This window comes from Bos taurus, chromosome 20 (assembly GCF_002263795.3).
Source record: "Bos taurus isolate L1 Dominette 01449 registration number 42190680 breed Hereford chromosome 20, ARS-UCD2.0, whole genome shotgun sequence".
Taxonomy (NCBI): Eukaryota; Metazoa; Chordata; class Mammalia; order Artiodactyla; family Bovidae; genus Bos; species Bos taurus.
The window spans coordinates 24,195,404-24,209,353 of record NC_037347.1 but is presented as its reverse complement, the minus strand read 5'-3'; the positions used below and the strand labels follow the sequence as shown (position 1 = coordinate 24,209,353).

At 47.4% G+C, this 13,950-nt stretch overlaps 1 protein-coding gene across 2 annotated transcripts in view; it reads right to left on the bottom strand.

Moving 5' to 3' along the window:
- The window catches only part of CSPG4B (chondroitin sulfate proteoglycan family member 4B), a 72,930-nt gene extending 62,145 nt beyond the window's left edge, over positions 1-10,785 (bottom strand). For both annotated transcript variants that reach the window (XM_002696335.7, XM_024981464.2), the window contains exon 1: positions 10,658-10,785. In XM_002696335.7, coding sequence (XP_002696381.3) covers positions 10,658-10,736 — 79 coding nt within the window. In that variant the 5' untranslated portion in view covers positions 10,737-10,785. The remainder of the gene's footprint in view (positions 1-10,657) is intronic.
- Positions 10,786-13,950: the final 3,165 nt, after the last annotated feature.

Below are 13,950 nucleotides of genomic sequence, written 5' to 3'. Positions count from 1 at the left end.
TCTTCTACTGAAACTGAATTGCAAATCTGCTCCTCTATCTACCCAATTCTGCTTCTTTCCCTTCTAAAGGGGTTAATCCCAAGTCACTGATGGTGAACTGGTGTTATAGTGAAAGGGAACACACTAGCCAGCTCTGAAATATCAACCTATGAGAAATATAGGGCAAGCAGTAGCAATGAGACGGAGAAGGCGATGGCACCCCACTCCAGTACTCTTGCCTGGAAAATCCCATGGACCGAGGAGCCTGGTAGGCTGCAGTCCATGGGGTTGCTACAAGTCGGACACGACTGAGCAACTTCACTTTCACTTTGCTCTTTCATGCATTGGAGAAGGAAATGGCAACCCACTCCAGTGTTCTTGCCTGGAGAATCCCAGGGACGGGGGAGCCTGGTGGGCTGCCTTCTATGGGGTCACACAGAGTCAGACACGAGTGAAGAGACTTAGCAGACTTAGCAGTAGCAATGAGAACAATGGAGTTGGATGTCTATTGATAAGTTTGAATGAAGCTTTGGAAAAAATAAGGAAAAACTAGGAGAGATTAGCTGACAATTACAAGGCAGGTGTGAAGGCCAAAGGGCTTCCCTTGTAGCATATAAAGTCTTTCTCATCTCCTACAGCAGGTGGGCAGGGGAAGTTGAGACTCTCACCCAGAAAATGGCATTGTCAGCTTCAAACAAAGTTCAAGTTCCAATCATATCAGGCTGCCTCTGACAAGTCCAAGGCTTTGTTTGGGAAAGAATGGAAACTTGACTTATGGGATGGGGACATCTGGATTGATGCTGAAATACTCTGTGTCCCTAGATCCCTCTCAACACTCTGATCCTGAAGAAAAGACCCATTCCCCGATTAAAGTGATCCTCCCTTTGCTGAAAGAGGATGCAGAGACCTCTCCCCACAAATAACATGTAACCCCTGAAGACACACCCCCATCTCTCATCCTGACCACTAGACCCAAAACAAAGCCTAAGTCACAACATAACTCTAGTATGAAGACATGACTAGACCCTACAGGAGCTGCAGGACCTATCCAGAAGGTTAGTGCCAGCAGCCAGGAAACGCACGTGGGACCAAGGATACCTAATCAAGGGGGCAGGAATATAAAGTTAAATAGGCAGAGTTTATAGCAGTTTTGGGGGCACATCCCCAGGGATGCAGGATGTAACCTGCTGGCACAGACGGCTGTAAATGATGTGGACTCACAGCTAAGGTAGATCCTAGAAGCACAGAAAGTGCGATGACCCAGCCTGAGACGCACATGACAGAACTGCCATGATGGATGGATGGTGGAAGCGGAGATTTAAGGGACAGAAGTGGTACATCCAGAATTGAGCATGGACAGGACCAGAAGTCCTGAGCAAGCTGCACGACATGGTGGCCTGGAACTTGATGTCATCACCTTTCTTGCATCAGCACCTTTTCCTCAGCTTGTGAGTCTGGTTGCCCAAGAAGGGAGAAACCCCTTACTGCCAGCTGATGGAAGGACCAAACACCGAAGCTTGGTTCACGGCTGAGTCAGCATCATCATGGGCACGCAGACCGGAAACGGATCCCCACTGCACTACAGCTGCTCTTAGGCGTGGCCATGAAACCACCAGTGCGGGAAAATTCTCCCCAAGGTAAAACTATGGGCAGTACATCTAATCATTTGGTTTATATGGAGCCAGAACAGCATGAGGTTGGAATAAAGACTGATAGGTAGCAGCAAACAGCCTGGCCAGGTGGGCTTCCTAGGTAACCCAGCCTGCTTCTCCTCTTTGCTCCTACAACACTGTGCATTTGTTTATCCTAGTGTTTGCCTGGATAGATATTCATCTATCTCCTGCACCAGTCCATGAGTTTCCTATGATGAGGGACTACATCTCTTTTGCCTTCTTCTCTCCAATACCTAGCACAGTACCTGGCACCCAGGTGGTATAACAGAATTTTGGTACCCCATTTAGATCTCTTTTAACAGGTTGGTACATCCATCCCCCAGCTGATGAACTCTGTTATCCAGAAATTTAAGTAAAATCATACCCTCTGTCCTGGAGGGCAACCTCTAGCCAGTGACTGACTGAAAGAGGTGTTTTGCTCTTCATATTCCAGAGCTGAGATGAGACCACATCTTTGCTTGGTTTCTTTTCCTGCCCTCTCTGCTTCCATCACTTCCTTAAAGTTCTCTCCTGGTAGCACCCACTCAATTCTTCATTCCCACAAGAATCCTCTCCTAAGCCTCTCTCTCTAGGGAATCCAATCCAAGCTAGGTAGGTATCAGGCAATCATTTATTGAACCAAACTGAACTTAAACAATAAACCTTCATTTTATAGTTGAGTCAAGTCAGGCCTAAAGAAGCTTATGGACTTAGGTAAAGTCAAAGTTAATTTGAAGCAGAGCTAAGACAAAACCTAAGCATAACCAACCACCAAGCCAGCATTTTCTGTTTGTTTTTTTTTTCACCAAGGTACAAAGTTGATACAGAGATGAACAGAATCTCTTTCAGACTTTCTCAGATATGCAGAAGCATCTTTTTTCCTCATTAAAAACAGCCATTAATAATTAAATTCAATAAAACTAGAATATAGGGACATAGTCATAAAGTTGAAAGAAGCAATTACAAATCCACAAGCTTATCCTTCTGGCTCTCCCGTTACTGAAACCCCCCACTCCAATTTTCGACAGACTTAGAGGGTGTATTGTTAAGTTTTCAAAACCAGGAAATGTTTTCTAAATCATAAAATCTACTGCTGAGAATGACTAAGTAACCTTAATAAACAACATCCCTATATTTTCCCATGTTTCACCTCTGGCACTGAATCAATCCCAGTCTCAGCTGGTGGCTAGAAATTTCCATTGCCTCAAGGGAAAAATAAGGAAGCAGGTTTCAAACTTCTGGCCTGACAGCCTGAAGCCACATACTTCCAAGTCAACCCTAACTTTTGTGGTCCCTAGTAAGTGCCTCAAAATCAGAATAAAAAGCAAGTAAAGCACAAGTAAAACTGGTTTTACTTGTGAGAAAAGTAAAGGCAATCTCTACTTGCAGTGAAGGGAAAGGTGTGTGTGGGTATTTTACAGGAGGGTAGCGAATCAAGTTGAACCAACAAGTCAGAGCATCTTCCTGATTTTGTGTCCTTAAATAAATGGTAAAATGTTTTGAATAGAAAGTAAAGTTTCGCCGTGAGGTAAAATACTTTGTGTGGAAGGTTTCTGTAATTTCTCCCAGGTAGGTGACTATATGATTCATTTTACCTACTTTAGAATTGGTTTCCATTCCTTCTTTCAAACTATATCTTCCTGGATTTTTGTTTGATTTTGGTTTTACGTTCAAGTTTTTTGGCGTTTCCTGTGCGCCAGGTACTATGAGGGGTTGGTTGGAGAATTAATAAGACAAAGGAACTCCCAATCTATCACAGGAGAAAACTGTTTAGAAAAAAGAGGGTATCCAAGTGATAGTAGAAAGTACTAGAACAGAAGCTTGGCTTGAGCCCAGTGGGATATGAGAGAAGGAACAATCCATTAAGGTCTCTCCCTGGCAGATGTAAATATCCCATCCCATGTGCATATTCTGTCCACACAGACCGTTTGGTCCTGCGAATTCAATGGCGATTGAGAAAGACTGTATATCAAGCAATTTACAGTTGCCTGATTATTAAGCAGGAAATTCAGACCACAACAGAAGCACTGGGGCTTGTCAAGGAGGGTAGACGGAGGAAAGGTGTTTCAGGCAAGGCACTGGCTTCTAGGAAGAGCCGGTGAGGGGTGGAGGAAAGGAAGAGGAAAGAAGAAAAGTGGGGAGAGAGAGAAGAGAGGAGACTGCAAGGAACCAGAAGCCCAGTGTGGCTGAGCCAGTATAAGGAGTGGGCATCCAGGATAGAAGCTGCAGAGGCACAAGGGGTTAGGGGGCAAATACCACTGCATCCATCTGAGGCCTTCCCTGAACTTTCAGTTCAAAGTCCATGTGCACAGCCCCCCCGACACACACACACATACACGCACACACACATGCATGCTTACAAAAGGAGACACCCAGTCCCAGTACCTGACTACTCCCTTCAAGACTCCTACTTGAATCTCTGATTATCTTCTCTATTTGTTTTCTGGGTTATTATTTGGTCCCAACACCACACCACTCCAAACAGAAGGTAAGACTCTGAGGCCAGGAGCCTTTGTTGATCTTGATCACAGCTCCACCGTGTACACAGCAGTGCAGGGCACATTAGGCACTCTGTAAATGATGGCTTAGAAGCCAAGCTGAAGAGTTTAGACTATCCGAAGAGGGCCATAAAGGAGTTACACAGGGACACGACATAACCAGATTGCAATTTAGAAGAGGACTCTGGCTGAAATGCAGAGAATGGACTCAAGGGGACGGTAGGGTGGGGGGAAGCAAACAGAGGGGAGAGGTAGGCAAGTTAAAGAGATATTTAAAAAGTAGGACTGTCAGGAGAGGAAAAGGGAGAGGCCAAGGGGGCAATCCAGATTTCTGGCTGAGTAGCCAGTTATTAAGTGAGGGAACCTGAGACAGGAGCTTTAGTTTTCCTTTGTTTTGTTGTGTATACATGACGGGAAATTCTCAATACACGTTTAGGGAGCAAATAACTGACTGATCACCTGGCTCCCGACTTACAGGGGTAGGTGACTTACAAGCCATAATAAGAAGGTTGAACCTTATTCTGCAGGTAGTAAGGAAGCATTATGGTTTTCAGTTGGAAAAAGACATATCAGTTCTGTGTTTTAGAAAGATCAGTCTGGTGACTCTGCAAGGGCAAAACAAGAATAGGACGGAAATTAACCAGGAAAGTATTTTAAAGAAAGATTTCAGAACTGTTTGCTTTCACTGAAATTAGAATTGTCTTTTCATAATACAGTATTTTTGGTAACTTTATATCATAACTTTTTATGTACTGTGTTTCTTCTAAAATGTTCTATAGATGATACGGCATAAGTGTAAAAACTTATTTTTTAAATTAAAATAAAAAACCACCAAAGCAAACTTCTCTGCTAGAATATTTGCATTATACAGATTCCTAAGATGAAGTCCTAAGAGAAGGGCTGAAGTTATAAAACAGCTCTTATTCATGCTGTATCATTCGAGTGGAATAACTTCACTTGGAAAGGAAAGCCACATTTTACCCCACAAATGCATCCGTAAGAGCCTTGACAGTGTTTCACCATGGTATTGACGGCCCATACTTTATCAAACTGATGTCGAGTATTTATTCAAGAGATCACTAACTTTATGCACTAGCTCCCCAGGTGGCGCTAGTGATAAAGAACCCGCCTGCCAATGCAGGAGATGCAAGAGACGCTGATTCGATCAGTCAGGAAGATCCCCTAGAGGAGGGCATGGCAACCCACTTCAGTATTCTTGCCTGAAGAATCCCATGGACAGAGGAGTCTGGCAGACTACAGTCCATAGAGTCACACAGTCTAATACGACTGAAGCAATTTAGCTCACATGCGCACAACTTAATCCACAGCACTCTAAGAAAGAAGAAAGCTTACAAATGTGAAAAAAATTAGCACAAATATCTAACATGCCCTAGAAGGCCCAACCTCCTTTATTCACTGAAAGCAAATCCCAATAGGGAAAGTTCCAACAGTCTCTCCCACAAGGGTCAGGTCCACTAACATTTAAGTTAAGAAAGAAAATCAATGAGTGAATAGATATTTGCTCCACGGCTGCAGGCAGGGCAGCTGACCGGGTGTTCACTAGGCTGGGAGGGTGGGACGGGCCCCTGGCTCCATATCTGTATACCAAATGTGTTGCTGACACAGTTGGGAGGGTGGCGGAGAAGCAAGTAGTAGGCCCAAGGCCACTGTGAGGATGGAAATCTTAGGTTTCCAGGAAGAGCTGGAGCAATCCACAGTCCTGGAATCCTGGCTATTGCAGAACATGTCGCACCAGCCTCTCAACTTTCATTCATTCCCCAAACATCGGTCCCCATGCCCACTGTTCAGGTTGCAAGAGAAAACCAGCACTTGCCCTGCCCATACCCCCTCTCAATGGGGCGTTCTCTAGGCCTGCTAAAAATGGTCATAAAGATTGTGTCCCCCACAACTGCAGGGGGAGCTAATCCTGTAGATGTTGTAGATTCCTACAGAAACCCCTAGAATTGAGGTAGTGGTCATCCTGGGCCCCAGCCACCTCGGGCTGAGCTGACAGCTCCCTCCTTAGTGACCGCTGAGCTTATGTCCTATCCTGAGTGACACTGAAGACATTTCTGTGTCTGCTCCCCCGCTGTCTAGGAGCTCTCTAGGCCCAGCCACAGGCTCTACAGTGAGTGCTGGAGCCAGGCTCGCTCTGCTCATGGACAGAACCTTCTCTAAAGCTCCCAGCTCCCTTGCTCTCTGATGGCACGTGCCTTCTCCTGACAATCAGAATCAAATGGCCCTCGGAACTCTGCTCAATGATATATGGCAGGCTGTATGGGAGGGGAGTTTGGGGGAGAATGGATACATACATATATATGGCTGAGTTCTTTTACTGTCCATCTGAAACTATCACAACACTGTTAATCAGCTACACTCTAACATAAAGGGCTTCCCAGGTGAGGCTAGTGGTAAGAACCTGCCTGCCAATGCAGGAGACATAAGAGACATGGGTTTGATCCCTGGGTGGGAAGATCTCCTGGAGGAGGGCATGGCAACTCACTCCAGTATTCTTGCCTGGAGAATCCCATGAACAGAGGAGCCTGGAGGGCTAGTCCATGGGGTCACAGAGCTGGACATGACTGAAATGACTTAGCACTCATGCATACTCTACTATAAAAAGTTTAAAAACAAACAGAATTAAATAGCCCTTTATATGATCTCTTACTAGTTCAGACACTACCTCTATAAACTTCCTATTGCTGCTGTTAGGGCTTCCCTGGTGGCTCAGCTGGTAAAGACTCTGCCTGCAATTCGGGAGACCTGGGTTTGATCCCTGGGTTGGGAAGATCCCCTGGAGAAGGAAAAGGCTACCCACTCCAGTATTCTGGCCTGGAGAATTCCATGGACTGTTTAGTCCATGGGGTCACAAAGAGTCAGACACAACTGAACTGCTAACAAACTGCCACTAATTTAACGGCTTAAAATGACACACATTGATTGTCTTAAAGAGTTCTGGAGTTCACTGAGCTAAGTCAAAGTGTTTGAATGCCTGCATTCTTTCTGGAAGCTCTGGGGGAGACTCTGTCTCATTGCCTTTTCCAACTTCTAGAGACCATCACATGTCTTGGCTTGTGGCCCCAACCAGATATCATACCACTCTGACCTCTGCTTCCATCACACCATCGCCTTCTTTGATTTTGACCCTCCTGCCCTCCTCTTATGGCACCCCTATGATCACCTTTAGGGCCCGTTGAGATAATTCAAGATAATCTCTCCACCCTCAAAATCCCTAATTTGATAACATCTGCAAAATCCCTCTCACTATGTAAAATAATATAATCCATGTTGAATGAATTAAGACGTGACTACCTCAGCAGGAGTATCTGTAGTATCCCCAATCTGCTTACCAGACAAAAGTGACTTCCTACTGTGATGAGACTCCATGAGGACATAACACCCTGTGTCATATAAACACTGAGAGCAGCATTTATCTAAGCCTTTGTCAGCCATAAATTGACACTTGCCATCTACCTCTACAAGGACTAAATCAGTTGCTACTGCAGCTGCTGATTTTCAACAAAACACCCTCTGCAAGGAGTTCAGGGTAGAGAGTAGAATTGAGGCATTCTGTGCTCTGAGAAAAAGGTCCTCAGATAGTTAGATATTTTCAGGAGACGATTTTATAAGCCCATTTCTTGAGTCTCCTCACATCTAGAAAAGCACTAAAATGCTTCATGGTGACGACTGCTCCTTGTGACTAGCAAAAATCTTCTGTAGAAAATAGGTGCTTGAACACATGCACTCCACCTTCACCAAAATCACGTATATACTGACCTTCCCCACTACCTCTTTGGAGCAGTTTCTCAGAGCTATCTGAAATGCCGTCTCCATGCTGTCTCCTCATTTTGCCCCAAATATAAAACTTAACTTGCAATTCTCACGTTGTGCATTTTTCAGTTGGCATCTTCAATTAGATTCTTCAAAACAACAGCCTGAATCACCCAAGGAAGAAAGATAAACTCACATTACACATCTGGCTAAGCAAGAATATATTCTTCAAAGTGCCTGAAAGCAGCTTTTGGTGAGACCTCAGTATCCGATATTCGTCACACAACTACAGTAGAGGGTGAAGAACAGTATATATGTTAAATTATATGCTATAGAATTCTTCACTCAATGTATGCTCAGTCACTCAGTCATGTCCAGCTCTTTGTGACCCCGTGGACTGTAGCCTGCCAGGCTCCTCTGTCCATGGAATTTTCCAGGCAAGAAAACTGGGGTGGGTTGCCATTTCCTTCTCCAGGGCTTCATTCAGTAAATCTCCTCTATCCATATTCTGTACCTCTCAATGGATATCTAACCTATTGGGTCTTTCTCATGCCCAAGCTAATCGCACAGATGAAGAGACAGGAGAGTCATTACTAGGAGAGAAGGGAAATGAGCATTTATCCAGTAGTTTCCAGGCTGCCATGTCTTGCCTGTGTGGTGGTCTTGCCTGTGTGCGTGACCAGTCACTTCAGTCATGTCCAACTCTTTGTGACCCTATGGGCCGTAGCCCACCAAGCTCCTCAGTCTGTTAGGGGAAGCACACTGGCTGAAACCGCCCACCCTGGCCAGGCACTATAGTAACCGTTTGCATGAGTTGTTTTAGGACAGGAGGTCCTGGTAAGGAACACAGAACTAATAAGCCACCACCAATGGGGAGAGTTCAGGAAAGGTCAAAAGGAGACACCACATGTCTGATCACCTCCCAGAATCCTCCTCTCTGGCATCCATCTTGGCTGAACAAAGCATGCACCACCAGGAAGGACTCTGAGTCAGATGATTGGCTAAAGACGACCTGAAAATTAATTCCATCACCATAAAACCCAAGACTGCAAGCCACAGAACAGTCTTGCTGACTGGCAGAGCAGTTCTCCTGGGTTCCCTTGCCCTACTGCTCTCCACCCACGTGTCCTTTCCCAATAAAATCTCTTGCTTTGTCAGCAGATGTGTCTCCTCAGACAATTCATTTCCGAGTGTTAGACAAGAGCCCACTTTCCGGCCCTGGAAGGAGTCCCCCTTCCTGCAACAGGTTCATGGGATTCTCCAGGCTAGAATACTGGAGTGAGTTGCCCTGCCTTCCTCCAGGTGATCTTTCCAACCCAGGGATTAAAACCCTGCCCCCACCCCTGTGTCTCCTGCATTACAAATGGATTCTTTGTAAAGAATTCTGAAGAAGCATTTATCATCCCAGTTTTACAAAAGCAACATCAAGACCAAGACAAGTAATTTTCCCCAAGTCACTCTGAGAATAGGTGATGACACCCAGATTAAAGCTCAAATCCACCTAATTCCAAAGCCATAGGCTTCTCATCACCCCACAGGGACCACTCAGATCCCTGGCCGTGACCATCACCACCTCACCTATCCCACAACACCATTCACTGCCCACTCAGATCCCCCTGGCCTGCAGCCAGCACCTTCCCTCTCAACCATACACCAAAGCCATAGCCACAGTGGCCTCACACTTGGACTCCTGTACCCTCCGGTTGCTCCCTGCCCACCAGGCAGGAAGAGGCCGGGAAGCAGTCAGAAAAAAGAATCTGGAAGAAGGAAGATGAAGAGGAAGGAGCTCGCAAGTGCCCCAAACAGCAGAAGTGACTGCGCAGTGTCAGAGGAACTTTGAAGCAGGTCCGCACAGGGGTGAGAGCCAGGCGTGCGCCAGTACAGGGCCGGGTGCTGTACATCACTCCAGAGCTCCTTGCGAAATCGCCTAAAGTGAAGTAAAGAACCATTCCGAACTTAATCCGAAGACTACAAAGACTGGTAAGGCCTTTGATTGAGAATGCGTTCTCAAGTCTTGAAGAATGTCTTTTGTTATAAACTGAATTAAATTTCAAGGAGCTAGAGAGGGCGGGAAGGCCCCAGTGGAAGGCCCCAGTGTCCAGCTCAATGATGTCAAAAGTCACTGTGCTTTTACTAGTCATCTTTGACTTCTGAAAGCCGCCAAGGAAATGTAAAGCACCTCCAGCGAACGGGGTCCAGAAAATGTCTGCGGACGTGTGCGGGAACTTAGGGAACGAGAGGGCAGCCACCCACAAAAGAAACTCGGCGAGCAGTTCAAGGCCTCTTGAGGGTCACGAGCAGTCAAGGAAGGGCCTGGGTAGGGGAGGGCTGGAAAGCCTGAGAAGACAGGACAGCAGGAAGCCTTCCGTCTACTCCTCCGAGTGCCGCCGAGAGTCCGGCCCCAAAGCCCAGACCCGAGGCGCAGGGCCCGCCCCCGGGGCTCGCGAACTCGCCGGGACCGGAGGGGCCGGGCCGCGCGGGGCGGGAAGTCGGAAGTTTTCCGCGGAGACGACGCAGCCACTGCGCAGGGCCGAGCGGTCTCCTCCCGGGGCTGCCCGGCTCCCAAGGCCCCGCCTGAGAGTCCAAGTCGCGCTCGCTGCGGGACTGGCCGGGCCGCGGGGTCTCCCGGGGCCCTCGGATCACAGGGGGCTCCCGCCCGCACCCTCCGCCCCGCTCCCCACCGCCTCTAGCGGGCTCCGCGCGCGGCCGGCCGGGGAAGGGACGGGGAGGGGAAGTGGCGAAGTTGGGGGCGCCTACCTCCAAGCGCCCTGTGCGCCCCGCAGAGCCCCAGGAAGGCGGCGAGCAGGACGAGGCGGCGGGCCCCGAGGCTCCCCATCCCGCTGCAACACCCCGGTAGCGTCTGAGCTACCTGCTTCGGCCCCTCCCCGCCCCCGGCCGGGACCCGGAGCCGGACCGGGGGGCGCCGCCCCCAACCAGCGCGGGGGCTGGGCTGGGGCGGGGAGAGCCGCAGGCAGCCCGCAGCTGTTGCGCCCCATCACGCTCCGCCTGGCGCCGGGGTGCACGGCGCAGACACGCGGCGGGGCCAGAGCGCCCCGGCAGACTCGGTACGGAGAGAGCACGAGTCGCCCGCCCTGCTCGGCGAGTTCTGCGCTGGAGTTGACTGCGTGCGGGCGCTGATGAGAAATGGAGAATGGAGGGGGAAGCATTCCTGGTGGAGGTAGGACCTTACCGAACACGACTTTAAGGTGCCAGAGTGAGCGCCAGCTTATTGCTGAATCCCCAGTGCTGACCTGGTGCATAGACACCGGCAGATGAATAAGAATTAAACACAAACTGAGCGTGTTACTTCCTTCTGGAAATGGAGATTGCACCAAATCTCTAAGGCCCTTCCAGCTTTACCATTCTCACTTTCGAATTCTAAACAAATGGAAATGCTATCCACGAGGAATGTGAGTGTTAGCACAGAGAAGGGTCCCGCCCCGGCCTGGCTGTGTCCTAGGAAGAGCTGGAGGTGTAGCTGTGCCTGGGGTTGGAAGGCCAGGCTGAGCCAGGCATGCAGACTTTCTCCTGGCAGGCTCAGGTAACCACAGAAATGTAAATGCACAAGCAGTGCAGAGCGAGATTGCCCAGGGACCCAGAGACTGTCACCAGTGTCCCCAGGGAGCCTCTACTCAAATGCCATCCCTGGTTAAGGACAGAAGCTTGGTTCCTTAAGAGACCTGAGGGCAAATCACGGTTCAGATATTATTAGGTGACCTTGGTCCGTGACCTTGAACAAATATCTTAATTGTCTCAACTTCTGTCTCCACTCCTGTTCAGTTCAGTTCAGTCGCTCAGTCGTGTCCGACTCTTTGCGACCCCATGAATCGCAGCACGCTAGGCCTCCCTATCCATCACCATCTCCCGGAGTTCACTCAAACTCACGTCCATCCAGTCGGTGATGCCATCCAGCCACCTCATCCTCTGTCGTCCCCTTTTCCTCCTGCCCCCAGTCCCTCCCAGCATCAGAGTCTTTGGTAATGATGCCGATCCCATAGGTGGGTTGTGTGGTTATTCCAGCCCCTGAGGACTGAGTGTTGAGCATGGTGTCTGGCTTGTGGTAAGAACTCACTGGGCAGTCTTGTTATACCCAGGACCCCAGCCAGGCCCAGGGGCTTCTCTGACCAGTTTGGAACAACTCTGGCTAGACACACACTCCTGAGAGTGAGCCATCTTTTCTCTTTCCTTCAGGATGGAGGGCCGTCTCATTTTCCTTCCATGGGCTTAGCCATATGTACTATTGAAGACAAAAACAAGACCAGGAGCTGACTTGTGGCTCAGATCATGAACTCCTTATTGCAAAATGCAGACTTAAATTGAAGAAAATGGGGGGGGGGTGGAAATCAGGTAAATCAAATCCCTTATGATTATACAGTGGAAGTGACAGATTCAAGGGATTAGATATGATAGAGTGCCTGAAGAACTATGGATGGAGGTTTGTACAGGGGGCAGTGATCAAGACCATCCCCAAGAAAAAAAATGCAAAAAGGCAAAATGGTTGTCTGAGGAAGCTTTACAAATAGCTGAGAAAAGAAGTGAAAGACAAAGGAGATAAGGAAAAATATACCCATTTGAATGCAGAGTTCCAAAGAAGAGCAAGGAGAGATAAGAAAGCCTTCCTCAGTGATCAGTGCAAAGAAATAGAGGTAAACAACAGAATGGGCAAGACTAGAGATCTCTTCAAGAAAATTAGAGATACCAAAGGAATATTTCATGCAAAGATGGGAACAATAAAGGACAGAAACAGTATGGACCTAACAGAAGCAGAAGATATTAAGAAAAGTGGCAAGACTACACAGAAGAACTGTACAAAAAAGATCTTAATGACCTAGATAACCATGATGGCGTGATCACTCACCTAGAGCCAGACATCCTGGAATGCAAAGTCAAATGGGCTTTAGGAAGCATCACTATGAATGAAGCTAGTGGAGGTAATGGAATTCCAGTTGGGCTATTTCAAATTGAAAAAGATGATGCTGTGAAAGTGCTGCACTCAACATGCCAGCAAATTTGGAAAACTCAGCAGTGGCCACAGAACTGGGAAATGTCAGTTTTCACTTCAATCTCAAAGAAAGGCAATGTCAAAGAATGTTCAGCTACCACACAATTGGACTCATCTCACACACTAGTAAAGTAATGCTCAAAATACTCCAAATGAGCCTTCAGTAGCACATGAACTGAGAACTTCCAGATGTTCAAGTTGGATTTAGAAAAGGCAGAGGAACCAGAGATCAAATTGCCAACATCTGTTGGATCATAGACAAAGAAAGAGAGTTCTGGAAAAATATCTACTTCTGCTTTGTTGATTATGCCAAAGCCTTTGACTTTGTGGATCACAACAAACTGTGGAAAATTATTCAAGAGATGGGAATACCAGACTACCTCACTTGCCTCCTGAGAAATCTGTATGCAGATCAAGAAGCAGCAGTTATAACCAGATATGAAACAACGGACTGGTTCCAAATAGGGAAAGGAGTATGTCAGGCTATATATTGTCACCCTGCTTACTTAACTTCTATGCAGAGTGTGAAAAATGCTGGGCTGGATGAAGCACAAGCTGGAATCAAGATTGCCGGGAGAAATATCAATAACCTCAGACATGCAGATGACACCACCCTTATGGCAGAAAGCGAAGAGGAACTAAAGAGCCTCTTGATGATAGTGAAAGAGAGTGAAAAAGTTGGCTTAAAACTCAACATTCAAAAAACTAAATTCATGGTATCCAATCCCATCACTTCATGGAAAATAGATGGGGAAACAATGGAAACAGCGACAGACTTTATTTTCTTGGGCTCCAGAACCACTGCAGATGGTGACTGCAGCCATGAAATTAAAAGACGCTTGCTCCTTGGAAGGAAAGCTATGACCAACCTATGCAACATATTAAAAAGCAGAGACATTACTTTGCCGACAAAGGTCCATTTAGTCAAAGCTATGGTTTTCCCAGTAGTCATGTATGGATGTGAGATTTGGACCACAAAGAAAGCTGAAAGAAAGTGAAAGTGTCAGTCGCTCAGTCATGTTTGACTCTGCGACCACATGGACTGTAG